An 18,855-nucleotide genomic window follows, 5' to 3' on the forward strand; every position below is an offset into this window, starting at 1 on the left:
GTAGATCCGCGCGTGCTGCACCGGCAATGATTTGACCTTTTTGAGTCGGGGTCATCCGACTATCTCCGACTACCTACGTTGTAGTATACGAGAGTGACTGCTATTCATATAACACGCAGATGAGGAGTGAAGCAGTAAGGACGTTTACAGACCTGATTTCAGCCATAGATTTCGGTAAGTCTTAGACGTAATTAAACAAAAAATCGCATACCGGTTATTGAATGATGATCATAGATTACGATAGTTCCTTATATTTTAGTTTTCCACGATTAATAAAGATATTCATGAAGGAAACAGTGAACGATATAAGCGCGATAACAACGTCCGCGAAGGAAAAGGGGTGCAGCGCTGTCGCGATTCGCGACAGCGCTGCGTGTAGTTACTAGTATACTACACGTAGAGTCTACTCGTTTCTCCGTGCGTGGTCATAGACTCATGATTTTGTTTATCTCCATGCCGACTGGTTTCGGCAATAGTGTGGTGTTCCAACTTCCAAGCTGCACCGTTGTGAGTTGATATTCTTCGCAAACTAGATCTACATGATGGACCAGACTCTCCGAAAGCTGTGGCTCTTGTCATGCCTTTGAAGTCTTTAATTTCGGACCAGATGAGCAGGGCTATGGATCTTGCTTGGCCTGCGTGACAAAGTCGAAGACTCAAGCGGCCTAGCGGTAAGCTAATCATTTAACGTTAGATCTATCCAGTTTCTACAAATGATTCGTCAAGGCAACTTTCATTACGTACAGTCTTGAATTACAAACTGTAACTGTAGGCCCCTAGTTGAACAACAAAAAAATGATTGTAAAACTAAATGTAGTTAAATGTCTGGCCTCTGGGCCGGGTAGGGTAAACACATGTCAGGCTTCGTGTATACTTGGGTGACCCGCGCCTCGTCTCAGCATCATAGTTAATGTTTGCCCATATTTGAATCACATTTCGCCACTGAAATTCTTTGAAATCCAACTCGCATACAGGAAAAATGCTGAAAATTCCAATGGAATCACAAGTTCACTGATCGATATTCAAAATTTGCAGCTATCGTCGTCAAACGCGAACGATGCGAAAAAGTTGCGCGCTAAGGAAGGGGCCCGCAACTCGTCACTCGCTCTCCCATAGACTTAGCACGTAAAAGACGTGTGCGGGTGACCGTGATGTTCCCATAGACATACACGTTAAAGATGCGTGCCGGTGACTTTAACACGTATTCCTATAGCCCTATTAAAATGTCAGATTTTCGCGAAAAACTGTTCGGTTTTCACCACAATTTGCTTGGTTGTGGTAGCCCTGCCAAGTTTAAAGCGTACTGAACACAATCCCGGGCATACATTTTTGCTTAGTGCGCTCAAAACAATTTTAAGCGGGGTGACGGTATTCGGGCCCCTGACGAGGTGCGGGCACCTCACTATACTACTCTTGTGAGTGTTCCTAGGTGTACTGAGCTTAGTCAAATCCTGTGTAATTGTAATAAATTGTTAACACCATAACTGCACTGGTTTAATTGTTTTGTACAGTACAGTAACTACTGTAACTTTCTTGCATACAAATGCAATTACACACAGGCCTACTGCCTTAGCTTTAATCTGTGAGACACAGCCTGTGTCTCGTCGGCTTTGCTCCTCTACACAGACAGAGGAGCAATCGAGACACACGCTGAGGCCCACAGACTAATTCTTCATGTGCATGTACATTGAGAAAAAACTCAAATAGGAACATGCTTCAGTATGCAAATGTACTCATACTGAAAGGGGACAACTTTGCACAACAGGGAATGACACTAGAACCAGACAGGGTTTGCCTTTTGAACACTTTAATTCGGTCTTCTGTACCGAATCGTCAACATAGGTCCTCTGAGGACAGTCGCCATCTTTCGTTCTTCTTTCCGCCCTCTCTCGGCGTATCTGTTACAATTGTTTACACATTATGTTCCCTTACAATACTTGTTCATTTATAGATTAAAATTATGCAGTCTTATGGCTATGCGATATGCATTGAAGAGACTGCAGGCATTATTTAAATCACATGTGCAATGTAGAAAATGTTTTTTATTTCAATCTTACTGTTTTTTTTTTCTTATTTTTCAAATAGGGGGACTGCATCTGGAGACACCAAAGCATTTCGAGCAGTGTATGGAAAATTTGGTGAATTACGATCGGAACTCAAGTCGTCAGTCCCGCTGTTGCCCTGACAGCCACTGCAACCAGAGATGTGCATAGCGGTATCATCGAAAACTTTGGTCTTCGCAATTATGTGTGGGTAAATCAGTTGCCGGACAAGCAAAATATAAAACACGTTGTCAAGTCTGCTGCAAGAGATTTAGATACAATGTTCAAGTGGCTGGCAGATGACTTGAAGATCCATGGTGCATGTTGTGAAAGGATGATAAGAAAAATGTGCAGTAATGTGTACGCGACCTTTATGGCACTGCTTCCAGAAGGTTGCCACAGGTATGTTAATAAGTTTATATGTACCATCAGAACATGGAAACTGATATCCAAAAGGAAATTGTTGACAGCATGTTAGCAACAGATGGTGAAATCAGAGTTCTGATAGCTACCATTGCATCTGGCCTGGGTGTTGACGTAAGCAACTACGGTTTTGTGTGGATGCCCAAGTGATCTAGACGATTATATCCACTTTTTAAAAGCACTCAATTTTCAGGCCTTATCAGATATACTGGTAACATGAAGAATCATGTGCAGCTGTACAGCTGTACATCGTAGCTGAGATTTTTTTTTTTTTTTTTAATGAAAAATGTCATGTATACACGTGTACATGTAGCTTAGCTTGTACCTTTGGGATTTGAAAATTGTTTTTTACAGAATTCATACGATTGTTTTAAAACAAGAATCCACTGTGGGTGTTTATCCTCCTTAAGGTTTGTAATGGTGAGTGGTTGGTACATTTGTTTCTGGTGTACCTGAATTTTTGCAGTTCCATGCTACATGTACAATAATTTTCTTTTTATCACTGCAATTACTGTACATTGCTCTTATTCATAGAAGCAAATACAATGTACATTTGTACACACCTACTTTTCATACTGTACTTTGTTTTTTAGGCGTGAATATTTTCATTTCATTGGACATGTTGATGGGTACATATCATAATTACAAGTGATAAAATTATGGAAAAGTTGAAATATTTTAGTTCAAGGTTGTGTTTTTGTGATGTAGTGGATTACATGTACATGCACATACAGACCATGCCAAGTGGGGATGGGCTGTGTGTTTTGGGTGTTTGGGTGGGTGTTTGAAAATTGAACTGAAAATGCTGTTTGTCTGCACATGTAATTGTACATCGCATGTTCATCTATGCATACATGTACATACAAGTGTACAAATGTGTAGAGTGTGTTTTTGAGTTGTACAACTACCAAGAACTTGTTTACATATAATACTTTCTTTACATACAAAGTCATTCATGAGAAGTACAGTATGTTCTTTGGCCCATTTTGATAAAACTAAAACTAGTTCTGTTAATGCACATGAACATTTGTACCTATAGTTTGAACTGTGTAGCAATGAATTTATTTTCTTTTTTGAACTTTAAAGCATTTTTTTTTTTAACCAAGAATTGTTGTAAAGCGCAACAAATGAAAAAACAAAGATTTAGTTGTCATAACTTGTAACCAGTTTGTGTTAATCCTGTGTTTTTGATGTGTAATGAGAGTCTACTACACATGGTAATCAGACTGAAATGTGACATATCAAATTATTTCTCTGACATCAAAATTCAGAGTCAAACAGTTTACAATGTATTTGTTTGAAATAATGCACTGTTGTTGAACAATGATCATGAACTATCATGAATATACAGTAAATGTATTGTATATTACAGTACTTGTACATGTACATGTACAAATGAAAGTGTTTAATGAAGGAATTTCAAGAGCATGGAGAAACAACTGAAATATGCCTAATATTTTATCAACTATAGAAGATTTAACTTCAGTTCCTTATGAGTACTTGGTGGCACAGAATATCCAACTTTAAAGACACTTATAAAAATACACCTGAGGAATTATTTTTAATGTCCTTCCCAGAGTGACAACTTTTTGAACTCATTATTGACAGTTGGGAGTGGGATGCTAGCTTTGAAACTTCCTTGGTAGTTGGTACAACATTAACAGTTTTACCATCATGGCCAAATTTTTATAATGAAGGCTTAAGAAGTAATGTGATTAAAAAAATGTACAAGTTATACATATGCTCAAATTACACTACTCGTAGTCCATTTGTTTTCACTTTGCGGTCTGCTCTTACTGTACATGAAATGATGAAGACTACACAGTGTATTTGACAGTACATATATTGCACATATGTGTAATGTACATACATGTACACTGTACATTGGACATTTCAAAGTACAATAGTGATAAATTGATGTATTTCCTGACCACACCTCAACACTGAAAAAAAAATCTAAACTTATTTACCAATAGTCAGGTGCCATAAATGTGAGAAAAGTAAAGTCTACTACACTGTACAGCTGTATGTACAAAGTACATATACAATGTTTTGATTTGGATGTGATTTGTAATAGGGGGTTTAATCAAATTGCTAACATGTGAGTGTGTGTGTGTGTGTGTGCATGTGTTTGTGTATGTTTGTGTGTGTGTGTGTGTGTGTGTGTACCTGCATGTATGTGTTTGTGTATGTTTGTGTGTGTGTGTGTGTGTACATGCGTGTATGTGTTTGTGTATGTTGTGTGCATGGCCCACACATTTCCCAAGCATAATTTCACACTGATATCCCCCTTAAATGTTTGTGAATTAGAAAAAAAAGTTGTTTTGTCAGACTGTCTTTTGATATGAATAGGCCTACTTATTTAATAATGTATATATACATGGAGCTACTATTTTGAGCAAATACAGGTATGGTTTGCCAAAAAAAGAAGATATATATTGTTATATATATATATATTGTTATATATATATATATATATATTGTTATATATATATATATATATATATATATATTGTTATATATATATATATATATATATATGTAACCTTTATATGCATATGCAGAAGGGCAGTTCAACCAAAACTGTTCACCTGTAATGCCAGAGACAAATGGACCAATATCTCTAGCAAAAATGCTCTTAAGTGTCTTCATCTTGGTTTAATAAGTTTAGTTTTACTATCATGAAGACTAACAAACAAAAAACTGAGTGACGGGGTATTCTTACAACAGGGATATTGGTCTGATTGTCTCTGTTACAGAAATTATCAAAGTGAATAGTGTCGGTCTAACTGCCCAGTAGGCCCTACATGAAGTGGTGATAAAATTATAAAAGTTGTACAAACTTAGCGCAATTCTTTAAATTTAGACTGCTCTCTAAAAAAGGCACCTTCTGGTTCCTTACATGTACTTCAAAACTTTGCACTACAAATTGTGTAATGTGGTTGTACCCTATCCCCTTCACCTCCACCACCCCTGATCAGAATATGCTTGATATCTTGTATACCATAGCTAAGTAGCGCTTCATAGAACCTACATCTCACAGCCCTGAGCTTACATTACAAAATTACATTGTTGTTTAGTGGGCCACAAGTGCCTATGTCAATTAAAGAATTTCTTTAATTTCTGAATATTTCATCATACAATATTATTAAGGAAGAATAATTGATGACAAAATTATTTCCTTTAATGAATATGATTGGCACAATCCCCCCCCCAAAAAAAAATATTGATCCCCTTTACCAACAATAACATCGCCAAACAAATCTTCCAACTTTTCTTGAGATCGACATCTCACGACCTTCACAGAGTTCTTGGCAGTTTTATGTAGTGTTTGGACGTTAGAAGTGGCACATCACAAATCATACATCGGCGAGCTGGCGATTTGTAGCTCGCCATTTTCAATTTCAAGAATAATATTCAAGTCATCATCGAATCTGGGCACAACAAAGTCGAAAACACCACGTGAAAGTCGGTCGGACATGACTGCAACCATAACTTTCAGCCAGTCAAAAACGTTGCACGAATCAGCTGTGCAACAATGCATGGTACGGATCACCAGGGAGGTGATCTCACCTCCCTGGGATCACTGAAGAACTGAGTACATGTATCGCATTGCATTGTGATCAAAGAGTTCGCTCTTTGATTGTGATAATGTGTGTCGTGCAAAAATGCAGGCATCTCTGTGCACATAATTAGTAATTGTTGCAGATCGCACTGTATTTACGGTGCAATGCACACAGCTGGCTGTAGATCGGTCGATCCCACATAACTTTTCTGTGATCGATCCCTTAGTTTTCATGCATACTCAATGAGCTTGCGAGAGATAGGGCATTACATAAGCATACCTAATATGAACTTTTGACCCTACGCACTGTCAAACCATTCTGGACTAGAAGATACCTTGAACAATTTCCAAGTTACGGAGAAAAAAATGAAGTTTTCATATTCTACTTGACCTTTTGACCTTTGACCTTTGACCTCATGACCCCAAACTTTCACCAGAGAATTTCAATTGGGTAATACATGTATACACTAAATTTCAAGAAAATATCTTCAGGCATTGCACAGATATAGTGGAAATAGTGAAATTTTACGTATTTGACCTTGACCTTCAGTCCTTTGACCTCGAGCATGTGTGCCCAAAAGGCACAACTTCACCCCCTAATACACATACATGCAAAGTTTCATTACGACACCTCAAAAGGTTTTTTTAGTTACGCTGTCCACAAAATTCATTACAGACGGACAGACGGACGGACAACCCGAAAACATAATGCCTCCGGCACCACTACGTGGCAGAGGCATAAAAACTATATAAAAGGCTAGATTACTTAAGAGATTTGTATATATATAAAAAAAATATATATATATATATATATATATGTATATATTTGAAAGGCATGCCTGTACGGCAGTCTCACAACAATGCGGACACAAGCTTTGCGCAAAAATAGTAAAAAACAAACAAACATACAATTCGAAAGCTTGAAAAATACAAGTAATACAGTGTAACTTGTGATTTATAGTGATAAGAAGCATCGACCCAGTAATGTTGTATGATTATATGATCTATTCGTTTATTAACTATGGACTTACGATTATCTCGTATTGCTTTTCACATTCTTTTTTGTTTTTACTTTTTGTATAATTTGTATTAATCTAAAGCATGTTTGTATTGTTTACTAAATTTCAGTATGTTTTTATCCGAAACGTACATTAAGAAAAACAGCCTTGACTGAATCTTATTGCCGAGCTTATATAAATGAACGAAAGAAAACGGAACGAATCTTGTAATATACACGCATTAAGACACTCGAGAATTTCTATCTTAAGCGTTTGTGGTAGGTACTGCCCCCACCGTTCGGGGATGGAAAGGGAAAGATATCCGACTGCGATGTGACATTCAGGAGGAGCCTTACATTGTGTATTGGAACAAGGAAGGCTTCTCAGAGCAGGAGCCGAGGACGCCCGTGGCTACATTCATCGATGGGATATTTGAAAGCAGGAAGGAACGTTTCAACATGGTAAATGACTTCAGTCTCAACATCACCGACCTCGAGGTGGCAGATGAAGGTCTTTACTATTGCGAAGTGGCACTGGGAGATCAGCAGACGTCCCAGAATACCACCATCGTCACGATTAGCTGTAAGTTGCATTGGGACAAAAATATACTGAGAAGCATGATTAAAGACTTTAAGCAAATGTTCGTATTACTTTGACAGACTTACACATGAGTTTTGTGTAACAGGTTTCAACGATACGCGGAAGTTACGCACGATTTTAGGGCTTACCTAACTGTAGTCACTCTAGGACGTATTACGTGGTAAAACACCCCTTCATATTTATTTTATACTTTAAGGAGAAATACTGTACATTTATATCTAACATTGACATAATTATTTCAGTGTGTTTTCACTTTTCAAATGGCAATAAACCTTGTTAAATTGACGTTCTGCTAATTTTTTTTAGGAATAAATAATGCCCAAATCAAATCAAATTAAATTTGAAGAAAAGAAAATCAGATATCACGATAAACACACACACACACACACACACACACACACACAAAGAAACTCTCTCCACAAAAAGGATGAAGTCCGCTTAATCTATCTCAATTCTTTGCTGAGCAAAAATCAAATAAGAAATTCGCGTAATTTTGAAATTGATTTTCCTATTTTCCCAGCGATGGCATCAGGACATACGATTGAGGAATGTCCTGATAGAAGTCAATCTCGTCAAAGCGGATGTACATATCAATCTCCCTCCAACACACCTTCTTCAAATCTTACTTGTGTGGTGAGTGGATTCAAACCTAACATTTCCATGCTGTGGACCGAGGAGTCGGGAATGAGACTGAATTCCGTAGTTTCACATCAGAACACACTTTCTGACGGCACATACGAGAGGTCCGAGACAATCACTGTTTCAGCCAAACATGGGACAGAGCAAACCTTCATGTGCGTAGCTACCGGTGACTCGCTGAATGGGACGTCAACCGTAGAAATCAGCGTTCTGCCTGTACCAGGTCTGTTGAAATTCTTTGTTTCTGAATTACATCGGGTAAACAAGCTCTTGTACCTAAACAAATGTTCGGATTCAGGTTTGTCACGGGAAAGTATAATCCAATACGATATCTTTGAGTAAAGTAACATTATAACACACGATTATTAATTTTACCATATACATATAACATTATTTTTTCAATTTCATTGAGAGAAGACGGCAAAAAGCAACGTATAACAAAATGAAATGAAACAAAGCTAATGAGAATCTTGTATGTTTTTTTTCGCAGCATGTCCTCTGAATTATATGTTTTGTCACAATATCAAGCGTAATGTAGTAATCACTTCTTTGGGACTGACACAAACAGCATTAACGTCGCGTATAGTATAGCGGTATAGACCCTACATATGTTTTTGTTTTTGTTTTTTTTACTATCTTCTTAATCTATTCAAAAATGAAAACATGTTCACTCTATATTCATTTCAACTTTCAGGAAAACATTTGGGTCTCATCGTTGGACTCGCCATTGGTGTGCTTGTTGTCATATTCATCCTATTTCTCTTTGTTGGAAACTATCTTCAGAAAAATCATCCGAACTACCTACCACAAAAAGGTGTTGATTTGTTTTTCTAAGTGTTTGATGCCAATTATGTGTGAGTTTAAGGTGAGGAGTGCCACTGCTTATCATTTTAAAGCGAATAGTTTTCAATCTGCTTTAACCCCCGAAGAAAAATTACGTTCTGTACGACGATGATTGCTAGATAATCTACCCTAAGAGAAATGGTAGAAAATGTGTGCTGATAAATACATTTTACGTAATAATCATGTAACATATTAGTTAAGAATATCAAACAAAGCACCGCCAAAGGAAAATACAAAATCGCGGGATGAAAGTACCGTAACTAATTAAGATACCTGCAAGTCAATAAAAGCATATAAATAAAGAACAGCTTTCATTAACCATTTCACATTGATCAAGTTTTAGTGATGCATAATGCTCTTAATTAGGCCTAATATTTTATGTTTTCCCGCCCAATTTCATCAGATCACCAGATTGCATTCGATTTAACGATTCGGGCATTCACGTTCGAGTGAATTGGAATGATCACCGAGATCGTCATTCAAAAAGATACATACATGTAATTCATTCAATCTAATTTCATCAGCATACAATTTCATGGTTTTCTCACACACAAGGGTGTAAAAAAGGGCATTCAAATTAAAAATGCAAGTCCAACGCATTCTAATTCGCATCAGCACCGCCGTGAAGAGCGTTAGGGAATTCAAATTCACGTTAAGGCAAACAAATGAACAGTCTTTTTCGTTGTTGCTTTTATTCTTTATAGTTATTCAGCTGTTTCAATATATAAACTTAATATACCTTGAAATGTGTTTTTTGGCTCATACTAGCTAATTACTCGTCATAACCCCACTTTCAGACAAATGCGTTTACATTTTATTCATACACTATTTCAGCTGCTGCAACATTACACAGTATGCGTGTTCATTTCGAATGCGGACAGAAATAGTGGATGAGGCATGATCTTGACAACCACTAAAACTGGAGATATAACCCTTTGGTGAAATAGGTCTATATACACTCGGCAAAAAAAGAAAGTAAACGCTTTTCAGGTTTGTATTTCTCATAGAATATATGGCCGAAAGTTAGCGTATTATATACAGTATCACAGGTAACTTAATAGGCTATCAACCTTGTAGGTCAACAAAAATGGAAAACTTTATGCATGCGTGAACACCTTTATTTTTCTCTCCTAGGGCACAAAATTAAAAAGTTGCAAAACTGAACAAGTTGTCATTCATGCGCATGTCCTCTCCCATATGAAAATAAGAACAAACAACAAACAACAAATTTCACACAAAACGAAGCATGAATGAAATTGCAAAAATAAACTATGATATCTTTAAAGCCCAAATGATCAATGATGGCTAAAAATTAAGAAGGAAAATAAAGACTCTTATGTTAAATCTAAATTCAAATGAAATAAGAGAAGAGGTAATAATTAACAAGAGTGGTAAATATTTGAGCTTTTATTTTCAAATTAGGAAATTGGAAATGCTTGGTTCTTGAATTTGTCTCATAAATTCTTAAATCACTTGATTAATAAAAATGAATACAGATATTCTGCTCATTTGAACATCTTAATGTTTATTATCAATTGTGTCATATGAAGTTTGACTTTCTCCATGTAGTGCCGCACATTCCTTTTCTTAGAATTTATAAATAGATAAAGAGAAGGAAACTTTATTTTTGCTTTTTTCATTCATGTATATCGTTGTGTTAAACTGGTCTTTTGTTGTCAGTGTTATCGTGTAGGACATTTGCAAATGAAAGAGAACATGTCAATTTTTGCAATTTTATAATTGAGTATATGAATATAAGAACGACCTAAGTCCATGGAAGACCATTTCGAGTAAACTAAAAAAAACTTCATATCTTTTTTGTTTGTCCAATAATATTCTATTCAACTGTGATGGGAAGGCAACATTGTATATACAAATTAGAACATATATCATTATGACAATTAACATTAACATTAATTGTGGAGACGCCATTTTGTGTGATGGACTTGGGTCGTTCTTTGATTCATATGGACTTGGGTCGTTCTTTGATTCATATACATGAAATTCTGCTATAGAGATGAGAGGACGAGAGAGGGCGCTATAATATGAATGTAAGAATGACCCAAGTCCTTCATTCTTGCATTCATATAAGATTTAACTCATTTATTTCAGGCACTTCCGGGGGTAATTAGGATTTATCATTTATACACAAGATCAGTCCATGCATGAGCTACAATTTCCCATGTCAAACTGAATTTGGCCAAAAATTGGACTTGGGTCGTTCTTATATTCATATACTCAATTTGTGCCCTGACTGACAAAAACGAGTGCGTGCGCTCATGCGTGATATTTTCTTTTTGATTACCTTATTTGCTTAATAGCCAATTAAGTTACTTTTAACATGGTATCGATTTTCATCAAAATCTTCCAAGAAAAATATGACCTCGAGCAAGTGTTTACTTTTTTATTTTATTTATTTTTATTTTGCTTAGTGTAAAACAGAGCTGATCCGATTGCGGCAACTTATGATATCGACACGAGGAGCTAAGGAAATGAATAGAAATGGATCAAAATGGATTTTCATTTTCAATTTCAATTCATTTATTTTCATTCTTCTTCTTTTTTTTCTTTCAACAAAAACAACACAAGATAAATCAGGTATTACATCATAAACAAAAACATTTGCCTTTGCAATAAAAAAAATGACGTCGATAAACATAAGAGCGCATACTGGCAAATAAAATAATAATACAAAGTCATGCTTCAGTTGAAAAAAAAAGAAAGGAAGAAAGACTAGAGAGGTCCACTAAAAAGCAAAGCTTGTAGATTGTGAACCACTCACAAAACTTATCAATTACTACAAAAACTTGTGACAAAATATGTGACCCTGCACCTCAAAACAAACAAAAAGTCGCCTGACATGAATTTTTAGTTAAGACCATATTCTAAAAGAGCGGACTTAAAGCTTTAAAATGATGTATAACTCAAATCAAATGGACTCTCCTAACCTATCTAAATATTGGAAGAATGCACAAACTCAGGAAAAGTGTGAACAGAGAAAAGAGGCTCTGAAGTACAGTGTCTATTCAAGCGCTTAATCTTCACCAAACCATGCTGGCTGTGCGATGAATGGGACAAAAAACAGGAAGTAAACCACCAGATTAAAAAAAATGAAGAGATTATCAAATGAAACTGAAATCAAGCATGCCTCATTAACACATTCTGTCCATAATTAATGCCAACTTTCAAAGCAGTAGCATTATCCTTTCAAAAGTTATTAGAGTTGAAAGTGAAGAGTGTGGACAAGGTTTTTCAGAAATGAAAAAGGGATTCTAAAGACACACCTAATCACACTATTCTACTAAAAATGTTCGAGATAAACTGCTAAAAAACACACTTTTCTGCCCGTTTTATGATACCAAATTTTAGCATAATGTAAAAGAAGACCCGCTCTTTCAGAAAATATGAAAAAGTAAAGTTCGGCTAGATTGACCCATTCCACTTATTTTCAGTCCTCACGCAAAATCAGTGTGTGCGACTTTATGTTCGTTTCGAGGTGCGCAGTCACATATGATATACGACAGAACGGGGCAAAACAGAAGAAACACAACAACATGACACAACATGCGAGAATAGATGAAAAGTATGCAAGGAAAGAAAGAAAGAGAGAATGAGAGAATGCCTACACGCTGAACAAGGGAAATGGAACAGGGGACGGTAAAGAATGTGCTTCATAGAGTTGGTGCTGCATGCAGCTGGGCAAGGATTGTAATGGCTACTTCTTTACATAATAATGAATTCGGTGATTGAATGATTGGTGGGTGGATGATGAACCCTGAGGTTGACGAAACCTATAGTTATTAAGGGAATAAAAACATATCACAGAGGACTTAATATAAAAGATTTCAATTTGCGCTTAAAAGAATACAAAGATGGGGTATTTTTTTTATTTCACAGCTCAGTGAGCTCTCAAATCTAGGACCGGTGTATATAAATGTTTTCTGGGCCAATAAAGTTCTCAGGAGTGGTAAATGAAACTCATTAGATTTTCTAGTGGGATAATCATGAAAAGACTGGTTCCGTGGGAACATTGAATTGAACATATTGGGAAGTGCATTTACATAGTCATTAAACATAAACTGACCAAGTTGAAAAAAAAATACAAATCTTTAATTTTCAAAATGTTATATTTTGTGAATAATGGCTTTGTATGGGAACGTGGCGTGACGCCACAAATAATACGAATAACCTTTTTTTTTGTGTGTGTAATAAAAGTAATTGCTCTAGTAAGTTTTGATGGGCACTACCCCACGCTAGGAGTCCGTAATTAAGATAAGGTAAAATGGGAGAAAAATACAACGTCAACAAAGAGGTCAATGGAATATGAAACTTGAGTCTATTAATAATACCAATATTGCGTGAAATTATTGTACTAATGTTTGTAACGATGACCACGTGATGTCGGAGTAGCGGCAACGCTTTTGTAGAGAGCTCCCATTTTAATATTCCGAATTTTGGTAGAAATACGCGATATTTGGATCATATTTCTCCACATTATGGATGTAAGGAGAAGGGGATAGGGGAGAGCGGGGCAATAACGGACGTGGGGTAATAACGGACACTAGTACTTCACCATCTTGCCGGTAGGTGGCGTGATCCAGACTCCGCCCATATTTCGCTAGACGAATAACGTAGACATGTGCAAAGTGTCAGCTCCACTCGTCCTTTATTGGCGAAATTATCACAATTAACGGTAAGTAAACCCATCAAAATAAGATATTAAGCATTATATAATCGATCATAAGTATAATTATATTGTTATCGATAATGAGTGATGACCCTATGTTCGAAAGATTTGGTGTGGATTGGGATTGTTGTCAATGAGATGTGAGCAAATATTTCCGTGATTGTTTTAGTGTAGCCAGGGATTATTAGTCGAACGTCACTTGGGGCAATGACGGACATATGTCCGTTATTACCCCAATATGTCCGCTATTACCCCCTAATTTTTTTCTCTTGAAGTTTTCTCAATCAAATCATTTCATGTGATGATTAAAATACCTATTACTGTTTTTCAGATGGTGAGAAAGTATAAAGCCACAGGGAAGAGAAAGTCGTGGACGTCCCAGGATCTTCGAGCCGCATTACGGCAAATCGAACTAGGAGAATCCGTGCGCCGAGTGGCTGAGCGATCGGGCATCCCAAAGTCCACACTCCATGATGCAAAAAGTGGGAAAAACAAGCATGCAAGACGACAGCAAGATGAATGTCACCTCGGAAAGTACAGCGTTTTTACGGCCGAACAAGAAGCAGAGCTTGCAAATTATGCAATGGAGGTTTGCCGTTCATTCTTTGGACTCTATCCCGAGCAAATACGACACATGGCGTATGAATACGCCGAAAGAAACAAAATCAAACACCCTTTCAATCCTGTGACGAAGTTGGCTGGGAAGGATTGGTTTGCGGGGTTCCTTCGTCGAAACGCACAGCTTGCTTTGAGAACCCCAGAAGCCACTAGTTTTGCCAGGGCAATTGGGTTCAATAAAACAGCAGTTGGGAGGTTTTTTGACAATGTCAACTCTGTTCTGAGTGAGAACAACATCAGCCCTTCGCGGATCTATAATGTCGATGAGACTGGACTGTCAACATCGCCCAACATAGCAAAATCTGACAAAGTTGTGGCTGGAAAGGGACAAAAACAAGTCGGAAAGCTGACCAGTGCAGAAAAGGGGCAAACTATAACGGCGGTTGGCTGCATCAGTGCATGTGGCACATATGTTCCACCCATGTTGATATTTCCGAGGAAGAATTACACTGAAGCACTCATGAATGGATGTCCTCCGGGATCTACAGGGAAGGCCTCTGAATCGGGTTGGATCAACAGTGAGCTATTTGTCGATTGGTTGAAACATTTCATTTCGTTTGTTGGTGCTACTCCAGAGAATAAAGTCCTCCTCATCCTCGACAACCATACTTCTCATGCTACACTGGGTGCATGGAAAACCTGCCGCGACAATGGTGTCGTGATGGTCTCGATACCTCCACACACATCACACAAACTGCAGCCCCTTGATCGAACAGTATATGGCCCCCTAAAAAATGCGTTTGCCAGACAGAGCTCCAACTTCGTAAAAACATTCAAACGCAGGATCACTCCTTACGATGTTGCAAACATATTGAACAAGGCATACTCCAAGATTGCGACTGTAGACAAAGCAGTCTCTGGATTCCGATGCACTGGCATATGGCCAATAAACCCTGATGTCTTTGATGATGAAGAGTATGCACCGGCAGATACACTTATGCCTCCAGAACCTCTGCCCGTGAATACGGCTCCTCAGGTCACAGCTCCTTCCGGGACGAATGACGTTACTCCGGTCACAGCTCCTTCCGGGACAAATGACGTTACTCCAGTCACGACTCCTTCAGGGACAGACAAAGCTGCTCCGGTTACAACTCCTTCGGGAACAGACGAAGCTGCTGCAGTCACGACTCCTTCAGGGACAGACACAACTGCTCCAGTCACGACTCCTTCAGGGACAGACGAAACTGCTCCAGTCACGACTCCTTCAGGGACAGACGATACTGCTCCAATCATGACTCCTTCAGGGACAGACGAAGCTCCCTCAAGGATGAATCTGCATGCAAATGAAGCTGCAAACCTCAATGCTACCCCACCTGATCTCCACCAGAATGAAGAGGATACAGAATCAGATTGTTCTGTAGGCGAAGGTACAGCTGAAGTCAGCATGGATACCAGTGATGATAGTCAATCCTTTTACGAGCTCTTTCCTTTGCCTAAAGGGCAAGGGAAACCATCGAGTAGGCCAAGAAAGCGTAAGGCGGGACAATCCGAAATCATCACATCCACGCCAGTTAAAATAGTTCTCATGGCAAAACAATCAAGAAAGGACAAAGTACAACAAAAGAAACAAAATCAGGCTAAGTCAAACAAACAAAAAGGAAAGATACGCCACCAGACAAACAAACAAACTGTGAAGAAACAAAAGGCGAGCGTCAAAAAAGCTGGAAAGAAGAACATGAAACCAGCAAAAAGATGGTTCTGCATCTTCTGCAAAGAGGAGTATCTTGACCCCCCTACGGAGGATTGGATTCGATGTGTCCGCTGCAACAATTGGGCCCATGAGCATTGTACAGACTACGGGTCAGGTGCAGGTTCTGGTGGATATCTTTGTGACTTATGTCGCTGATCAATCCACTCGGTACTGTTTCGGAAGAAATTTAGATCAAAATAAGTAAATCTAATTACTTTCCGGCTCTGCTGAGATGCAATGTGAACATTGATTGAGTATGTCCAGTACAGAACGATATGATTTCATAATTTCAGTTGTATTTCGAGGCAAATAACTAATTATGTGCTCACCTCTCATTCATTATTTATGAACTGCATGCATAATTAGACATATTTTTTTAATAATCAGTTTGACTGTTAGGCCTATTCGTCATTAAAGGTAGTGGATCTCATTTGCAGCCCCCCAAAAAATGATACTGAATAAATATCCTGGTAGGAAGAAGCAAACACCATTTAGAAACTCACCTGAGAAAATCAGAACTGGAAACTAACTCTAAGTTGAATTATTATCAATAAATGTGATTTTTTAATCAGTATGAGTTATACTTTAATTGTCTCCCATTGCGCGTGTGTTAAAATCAGTAAAAAACTACTTCAGATTTTTATATCGCATTTAAATGTTTTACAACCTACAACTTTGAAAATTCATACATTTTATCAGAATAGTACTTTCTTCATTCATGCCAAATTTCAAGATGTTTAGAGCTGGCTTGCAAATGAGATCCACTACCTTTAACAAGCCTTAAAATTTATGCTTTTAAAATAATTGTTGTCATTTTCAAACTTATCATTTATCCTATCCACAAATTCGAGGTAGGAGGGGGTGGGTGGTTACATCCCCAAATTAGGGGTATGAAGTTGAATTTGTTATTGTGTTGGGTTGTTTAAAGTTGTATTTTACCTTTCCGATACTATTCGTAATGTAGTTCAGCAATTTTATATCAGTTGCTTACACTTGAAATATGAATAAGAGTAAAATAGTGTAGAAAAGTGTGGAATTTTACAACTATGGCCGAATAGTTCATAATGTTTAAAACAAGCGAAATATTTGCATATAGTGTTCCCGACCCATTTTCAGAATTTCTATCATCTTGAAATGACTGTAGCCTGTAGGTGTACTGAAATTAAAAATTTTTAGGAGTCGTCTCATAATTAAGTGTACAAAATAATGTAGTTTGAATTTAAAATGATTTTGAGATGAAAAAAAAAAATGCCCGTCTTGACCATTACACAAACTAAAAGAATGAGTCAGAGACTTGGAGATGGAGGAGTGGGGGGGGGGGGGGGCAGTGGCGTAGAAAGAGGGGGGGGGGGGCGTGTCCCTTTTTCTCCCACCCCATTATTGATCATTACGTCGGAAAAAATAATTTAAGACCTGCAGCCGTGTTACGTTCTACTTAGTCGGTAATTTTGCCAGTTCATAAATAATATGCCACCCCCTCCCCTATGGAATTCCTAGCTACGCCACTGTGGTTGGGTTTCTTAGATATAAGTTACACACATTAGAATAGTACTTGTATTTTACCATTTTTGAGTTCAGATGTGGATTAAATGCAGTTATCAACAGCTAAAAACAATACAAGGGTAAGCGTCCGTTATTCCCCTTTGTGTCCGCTATTCCCCTCATAGCTGTCCGTTATTCCCCAAAGAGGATGGGGTAATAGCGGACAATGGCAATTTCTTTCAACAAAGGTAACTCAAAATTAAATGAGCAGTTTCATCGGTTGTACATGTCACACCATGCGTATACCTAATATGTATATCCCACAAAAGAATAAAGAGTGAGGGCCCTTTTGTTGGCTCAGAATGGGAATTTTAAAAATTTGTCCGTTATTGCCCCGCTCTCCCCTATGATTTCCGCTCTCAGCCAAATGGTAAAACCTAAGCAACCGTCATCTAATACGAGAAAGGAACCGTCAAATCTCAGTGGTTGTGCTACTAGAAATTCAAGCACACAGGAAGCTATGGAGACCAGCGGATCTACCGGTGACGCCACGAGCAGCACCATGGGTGGAGTCTCGCTCGCCAACACTTTAAGTACGTCTACGGCTAGCAATGTGTTCCTGCTCGAGTCCAGCGACCAGCCGGTCGCTACAGCTGCCGCGCCTCCTGAACTTCTTTCATTCATGAGGGAAATTAAGGACATGTTTCGCTCCCTCACGAGTCAGGTAAACACAAAACTCGACTCTGTAGTGACCGAAATAGCTTCGCTCAAAAACGACCTTGCAAGCACGAAAAATTCAGTTTCTGACCTGGAAATGGGTCTAATTGATGCTTCTGATCGGCTATGCACAGTGGAGAGGGATACCCTTCCTCAGCTGCGTATCTGCATCGACAACAAAATCGAGGAATTAAATGAAAAACTTACCTTGAGCAAAATACATGACAGGAAAGAGAATCTCATTGTCTATGGCGCACCACATAAACACAACGAAAACATACATGAAGTTGTCACTGAAGTACTTACCAACTTCCTGAACATCTCCTTGACGGAGGCCTCGTCGATACCCATCATCAATGCTCATCGCTTGCCAGCAGCTAATCGTGGATCCCAAGACTCTGGACGCCGGCCACCGGCACTCATCATAAGATTCGCACGCATGACGGATAGAGACCGGCTTTTGAACGCCTACGAGCATCGCCCGCAATGCCAGCAATCCCCACCTCCTGGTAGTGACTCGTCTCCAGCTCCGAATCCCTTCAGTCGAGTTT

At 38.2% G+C, this 18,855-nt stretch overlaps 2 protein-coding genes and 1 pseudogene across 2 annotated transcripts in view; all 3 read left to right on the forward strand.

Annotated features, from left to right (window-relative positions):
- Positions 1–821: 821 nt before the first annotated feature.
- Positions 822–2,615, forward strand: LOC140236293 (ATP-dependent DNA helicase RecQ-like; annotated as a pseudogene).
- A 3,388-nt stretch (positions 2,616–6,003) lies between these two features.
- The window catches only part of LOC140236294 (uncharacterized), a 35,963-nt gene continuing 23,111 nt past the window's right edge, over positions 6,004–18,855 (forward strand). Inside the window, exons 1-4 of the mRNA XM_072316248.1 lie at positions 6,004–6,028; positions 7,299–7,610; positions 8,149–8,490; positions 8,962–9,081. Coding sequence (XP_072172349.1) covers positions 6,004–6,028; positions 7,299–7,610; positions 8,149–8,490; positions 8,962–9,081 — 799 coding nt within the window. The remainder of the gene's footprint in view (positions 6,029–7,298; positions 7,611–8,148; positions 8,491–8,961; positions 9,082–18,855) is intronic.
- Positions 13,634–16,489, forward strand: LOC140235701 (uncharacterized). The gene has a single exon (XM_072315716.1). It carries the CDS (start codon positions 14,099–14,101, stop codon positions 16,259–16,261), a length of 2,163 nt encoding a protein of 720 aa, XP_072171817.1. The 5' UTR covers positions 13,634–14,098; the 3' UTR covers positions 16,262–16,489.

The sequence above is a fragment of the Diadema setosum genome, chromosome 12, assembly GCF_964275005.1.
Source record: "Diadema setosum chromosome 12, eeDiaSeto1, whole genome shotgun sequence".
In the NCBI taxonomy this organism is placed as follows: Eukaryota; Metazoa; Echinodermata; class Echinoidea; order Diadematoida; family Diadematidae; genus Diadema; species Diadema setosum.